The sequence below is a fragment of the Cervus elaphus genome, chromosome 20, assembly GCF_910594005.1.
Source record: "Cervus elaphus chromosome 20, mCerEla1.1, whole genome shotgun sequence".
Lineage (NCBI taxonomy): Eukaryota > Metazoa > Chordata > Mammalia > Artiodactyla > Cervidae > Cervus > Cervus elaphus.
The window spans coordinates 140,599,330-140,605,676 of NC_057834.1; the positions used below are offsets into that span (position 1 = coordinate 140,599,330).

A 6,347-nucleotide genomic window follows, 5' to 3' on the forward strand; every position below is an offset into this window, starting at 1 on the left:
AGCTGTGACCCTCCTGACTCCCGCTCTGACTTCTGAGGACCCTTGGGGCCACACTGCACCCACACCAGTAACCCAGAAGGGCCTCCCCAGGTGTAGGTCCTTTCTGTAACCGCACCCACACACGTCCCTTTTGCCATGTGAGCTAACACTGTCACAGGTTCTGGGGATTAGGACCCGGACATCTTTTGGGGGGAGGGGAGCTGTTGATCACACTACTCATTCTGCACAACTTGAAAGAAAATTACTTTAAACAATTGCAAAGGAACTTCACAACAGCTCAGAGTATAATCAACTACTAAAATATGATATACAGATAATAAAACAATTGGGTCATAATGCTGGTCAGAATAAACAGGCCTGGAAGAATGCTTTCCTAATTTTTCACCAGCAAGAAACAATGATCAGACTGTATTTGGATGACACCTGTCAGGGCCGTGTCCTGAAACATGAGGTCGGGGAGGGTGTGTGGGGTCCGCACAGACAGGGCTGAGCCCGGAGAGGTGCCAGTGACCGCAGGCCCAGAATCCACCAAACAGCAAGGTCTGTATGTTCCCCATTTCAGAGGATGTTGAAAACTTTGAATAAAGTGACATTCCCATGGAGAGGATCCCTTGTGTTTCTAGAGTACAAGTTTTAACCTGCTTGATTAGTCCCCTTGGAGGGTCATCTATCCCTTTCCAGTGTCTATATTTAACAAAAGATTAAAAACTGCCATAAGTTAAGTTCTCCATTGGCCAAATGTGGCTAGTTTCCAGACCTTCAGAGATAACACTTGGTTCTTTGGCTATAGTAATTTAGTACCCAGGAAATTATCTGGCCAAGTGCATGACTATGTGATTTTGGTGGCTATTCTCTGAATTGTGTAACTTAAAGAAGATCACAGAAATTATGTAGATTATTTTATGTGTGTACTTATCTGCAACCAAACTGCTGTTCCTTTTAACTTTTTTTTCCCACAGCCTAATCTTGAATCTCAAGTCACTGAGTACAACCAATGTTCAACCAAATATCCAGGAGCAAATGGAACAAGCTTGGGGGTAAGCCCAAAGATTAATACATGTCAGAGCTGATGAATGTTAGAGATTACCTAGGTGAATCTCCAAATCCTCCAAAGATGTGTGGCATCTCCAGATCATCGCAGAGCCAGGCCCTTTCCAGCACACCCCTGTCACTCATCCTTCAATCATCCATTCAATAGTGACAGAATCAACTCATGTCAGGTGCCAGCAAAGGACCATGAGCAAGACATAGCCCTGCTTTCGCCGCGGGGCAGGCGACTCGCACGGAGGGCCCGGGCCGGGCGCGATCCGGAATGCCATCCCTGCAGGAGCTCCGGGTCCCTGGCCGGCGCAGCGGGCGCGGGAACCTGGCAGCCGGGAGCGCCCCAAGCAGCCGGGAGGCGGCGAGGAGAGAGCCGGGCGGCCTCCAGGCCCCGGAGACGGTCCCAATCCCCCGCGGGCCGGGAAGGAGGACCCGGGGGCCCCGCCGGCAGCACAGCGGCTCCTCTGCCGGGCTAAGGACTTCCGATCGAACGGGCTTGGCCCCCCGGGGAGAAACTGCACCAGCTGCCCGCACGCGGCCACCGACGGGGCCGCGCGTCCCCCGCCCGCTCGCCTCCCCGGGCCCGACCTGGGGCCTCGGCCGCCTCCGCGGGAACGTGCGGGCGGAGGACCGGTGCGCGGCCTGTCCCCGAGCTCGGTCGCGGGGCCCAGGGCTCAGACGTGCGGGCGCCCGGGCCTCCCCCGCAGAGGACCCCAGCGGGAAGCTCCGGGGCTGGGGATCACCGAGGGGCGGGGCGGGAGGAGTCCCCCACCCCGGGCTCCGGGCTCAGACGTGCGGGCGCCCGGGCCTCCCCCGCAGAGGACCCCAGCGGGAAGCTCCGGGGCTGGGGATCACCGAGGGGCGGGGCGGGAGGAGTCCCCCCCCCCGGGCTCCGGGCTCAGACGTGCGGGCCCCCGGGCCTCCCCCGCAGAGGACCCCAGCGGGAAGCTCCGGGGCCGGGGATCACCGAGGGGCGGGGCGGGAGGAGTCCCCCGGGCTCCGGGCTCAGCGCCGGTGCTCCGTTTCTCAGGAGCTTCTTGATCTCAGCGGCCCGGACAGCCCTCTGCAGTCCCTGCCAGGCTGCTGTTAAAACGTTGTGCTTTTGTGTTGAATGGACGCTACAGATCAGGACACGCAGTAACTAGGAGTTAAAGATGGTGGGGCACTTGCACAAATAGGTGGTGAGAAGCCTCAGCATCTCAGGGACCCCCACACCCGCAGCCACATCCTGCCCACTCAGCTCCCGCCCTAGTGTCTGGGAGGCCAGCTATACTTGCAATTAAAATTTGCTTGTGGCTTTTTATATGAGTGGATTCTCCTTCATATCTGTCCGTAGATTCCAAGATCACAATTAATGTTTCCTGAGTTACAGAAGTCAGTTCTGCATCACCTAGGATTAGGGCAGATTCAAACCCACTCTTGTGGTTTAATGTGAAAACAATCTTCTGTAAAGTGCTATAGAACACATGGTCAGCTGAGTCTGTGGCTAAAATCTGGGGAAAGTCTCTTAGGGAGTAGTTTTCCTGCCAGATGTTGGATACTATAAGGGGAAAGGCTCAAGTGTGAACTTGTGTTTCCAAACAGTTGCTCTAATTAATGCAGTGTTTATCAAAGATAATGTCCATTATCACCATTGTTGGAAACAGAGTCATTACTGAATGACCACACCCTTTTCTGATATGGAGTGGAAATGCCCCAGAGCCACACACTAGGGCTGGGGGAATCTGCCCCATGACAGGTGGTGGGAGGAGATCACATTCCTATCTCAGCGAGTTTACCATCCACTGAATGATCATTCTCACAGGCAGCCCCAAGACTCCACATGGAATGTTGGGAGGGTAACTGATCCAGGACCTCCTAAGACCTGCACTAGTCCTGCAGGCCGACAGAAAAAGGGTGATCTAACTTACACGTGGCATGTTAAAATAAATAAATAAATAATAAACAGAGCACCAAGGTCATCAATACAGGACACAGATCGGTGGTTGCAAAGGGCGGGCTGTGGGGGTGTGAGGAGTGGGTGGAGGTGGTCAAGAGGAACATACTTGCAATTATAGAAAAGTAACTCATAGGGTCATCATGTGTAGCATGGCAACTATAGCTAATAATACTATTTATTTTGAGCACTTAAAAGTTCCTAATAGAATGGATCTAAAAAGTCTTCATCACACACACGGAAGTTGTAGCTATGTAAGATGATGGGCATGAGATGGACTTATCATGGTGATAATTTCAGAATATATACAGATAAGCAATCATTATGTTGCACACAGAAAGCTAACATAAAATAAAAGTCAAGTATGCATCAATTAATAAAAACAAGAAAAAGGTGGAAGGACAATGTGCACTGTCACAATTGCTGAGAAAGATTAAGCATTGAGCTTTGCATCAGAGTCTGCAGTCTTCCTTCCTCTCATCAATGGAAAGGGTACATACAGCCTTGGATACAGCAGATGGGATAGGCCTGGGGTTCTGCATTTCTCATAAGCTCCCAGGAAATGCCAATTCCTGCAGATTCCTGGCTGCACTTTGACTAGCAAGGTGTTAAAGCTCCTGAGGGTGGAGATTAACTGGGATGGTTTCTAAGGGATCCCGTGACAATTATGATGAGTACAGAACAGGGGCTTTTTTGGCCTTCATTCCTGACAGTGTGAACAGCTGCGGGGTGAGCTGAGGTGGCGATTCCTTGTGCAGAGAAGAGGAAGATGGCAAGTTTCATCAGACTAGAAATGATGTGGTTTCATGTTCATATACCAACATCTGCAGACACATGGAGCCCACTAGCAAAGACCTTCAGAAATAAAGGCTAAAATAACACTATGATTTTTTAATTATGATTTTGGAATGCTATCCACAATAAATAAACTAGATTAAAACAAAATGATTTTATGCCACAGCTCAAGTGGTTCAATTACCTGGGAGGTTTTTTTTCAAGTTTTATCTTTTTTTTTTTTTTTTAATTGGATTGCGTCTAATCTTTTATTTATTTATTTTCAAGTTTTATCTTGAATTAATCTTGGAGGGCTCAGCAGGAACCCTTCTTAGAAGTGTCTGCAATTACATGAGGGCTTGCCTGAGTGTGTCACTGCTTGTCCAAAGGTCTGGTGGCAAATAAAACATAAATGACATAGGAAGGACCCTTTACTACACTTGTTAAAATATGGCAGGGACTTCCTTGGAAAGCTATAAGTTCTTGGTCCCCGTGAGGAGTAGAAAGTGAGTCTGCAGAAGACGCAGATGGGCCACAGGAGAGGAGCCAGCCGAGCTCCTCGCCCTCTCAGCTCCTCTGATAAAGGCTCTGTCTGACCCCCAAGACCCTCAGACACGCCTCCCGAGGGAAGCGGGTCCTGAGAGGCCTGGTGTGGGCCCCGGTGCTCTTCTCTGACCTGGGGGAGGAAGCGGTGGGCTCAGGAGAGACCCTGGGCGTGGAGTGAGGGCCCCGGGCTCGGGCTGGGCCACGCGCCGAGGGACAGCATCCCCGCGCTCCGCTGGGGTCAGCGTCCACGGGGGTAAGATGAGCGGCCCGGCCGCTCTGGGGTGTTTCTCACGGTCCCTTGATGCTTCAACAGTCCTTGAGCCCCAAGAAAGCTGGCAGATGTCGGAAGTGTGTGCTCTCGGGCAGGACTCAGCGGTAAAGAATCTGCCTGCCAACGCAGGAGACAGGTCCGACCCAGGAAGCCCCCACACACAGGAGCAGCTGAGGCCGCGCACCGCGACTGTCGAGCCGGTAGAGCGCGGAGCCGCGACTCCTGCGGCCCGTGCCTCCCGGAGCCTGTCTCTGCAGCAGGAGAAGCCGCGCGAAGAGAAGCCCGAGCCCCACCACTGGAGAAAAGCCCCCATGGTAGTGAAGGCTCGGCACAGCCAAAATAAATGAACAAAAAAAATTATTTAAAGAGAAGAGGTGTGTGGCCTCTGGGCCCTGAGCAGCCCCCTGGAGCCCGTGGGGACGTTCTGGCCGAGGCCGTCTCCACAGATGAAGGTGCCGTGGGGATCGGGGCGCAGCTGGCCAGTGACACCCCGAGAGGAGTGCCCTTTTTCTGCCCACCTTCTCCGCTGGCGGGCTGGCAGGGGTGCAAGTCCTGGAACCTGTCCTCACTCCGAAGTCTGGGTGGCCTGTACACGGGGTCTGTGTGAAGCGGCACAGGGCATTTCCATCTGTCGGTCCCTTCTCTGTCCCTCCCCGGCTTGGAAGACCCTGGAAGGCAGGGCTGGTGAGCTCTGCACACGGTGATCCTGGGCCCCCAAAGCCCCAGCGGCAGCAGACCCTGGAGAATGCCGGGAGAGGGAGCCGGGGTGGGTGCACCGGAGAGCGAGGGGCTCTGCTGGGAGATGGAGAGACGGGGAGGGGGGCTTCCTAGAGCGAAAGCTGCTCCCCCACAGCATGGGCAGGGCCTGAGATGAGACCCAGATGGCCCTGCAAGCCTGACGGGGGAGCCGCAGGCCTCAGTCTCTGAGCAGGTGAGCAGTGAGCACCTCTGGGCCTGAGCGAGTCGTGGAGACTGGATTCCGGCCCTCAGGAAGCCCTGGGCCTCAGAGGGGCGTCAGGCAAGACATAAGTGCCCCAGCTTGTGCCAGGTGCTCGCCGAGAAAAGCCACACAGGGCCAGAGGAAAGGCAAGGAGTGACGGCACAGCCTGAGGGAGCCACAGGGAAGCAGCAGAGCGGTGGTTTCCAAGCCAAGGCCTCGGAGAAACGCAGCTCAGCAGCCAGGGACCCGGGGCCAGGGGCCAGCGGTAGGTGCAGCAGAGAGAGGAAGACCCCCTAAAACGGCAGATGTGAAGGCAGAGCGTTCATCTAAACTCCTGGATGATGTCAGAGGCGGCGTGGACTGCGGGGTGGACACAGCGGGTGAAGGCTGGCAGAAGAAGGGGTCAGGGGAGAGGGTGAAAGACCGTCAGAGCCTGGCTGTGGATGCCACTCTCCTTCCAAGGGAGATACAAGCCACTCAGATGCTACTAGTAGAGAACCAGTTAAAGCAGATGAGTTATCACAGGGAGAAAGATAACGTGAGGTGTAGAGGCTGTAGCCAGAGGGCTGTCAGGAGCCCAGCAAGAGCGCCAGTGAGAGGAGCCCAGATTGAACTCAGGAGGCGGAGACCTGGAAGGAGGAAGCCCTTCAGAGCAGTCCTGGAGGAGGAGAAGGAGGAGACAGGACATCAGGAACATGGAGAGCAGCTCCTCCAGATGCTGAGGACCCTCGTTGTTTGGGGATGAAGGGAAGCTCAGAGAAGTCAGTCCCTGAAGGAGGACAGACTTGAGCTCTAATCTCTGTCCAGTGTTTCCCCAGATGCTACTCTCCATCAGCTCC

General features: G+C 54.3%; 1 protein-coding gene across 1 annotated transcript; it reads left to right on the forward strand.

Annotated features, from left to right (window-relative positions):
- The first annotated feature begins 446 nt into the window (after positions 1 to 446).
- LOC122676861 (proline-rich protein 2-like) lies at positions 447 to 4,475 on the forward strand. Its single transcript, XM_043876413.1, has 3 exons — positions 447 to 540; positions 1,274 to 2,055; positions 4,356 to 4,475. Exons 1-3 carry the CDS (start codon positions 447 to 449, stop codon positions 4,473 to 4,475), a joined length of 996 nt encoding a protein of 331 aa, XP_043732348.1.
- Positions 4,476 to 6,347: the final 1,872 nt, after the last annotated feature.

Bases quoted from the DNA above. Each gene is read 5' to 3' on its own strand.
- LOC122676861 (XM_043876413.1), top strand. From the start codon at position 447: ATGAGGTCGGGGAGGGTGTGTGGGGTCCGCACAGACAGGGCTGAGCCC. The intron at 541-1,273 runs GTCTGTATGTTC...GCCGCGGGGCAG, and splicing joins AGAATCCACCAAACAGCAAG to GCGACTCGCACGGAGGGCCC. The intron at 2,056-4,355 runs GTGCTCCGTTTC...CTGACCCCCAAG, and splicing joins GGGCTCCGGGCTCAGCGCCG to ACCCTCAGACACGCCTCCCG.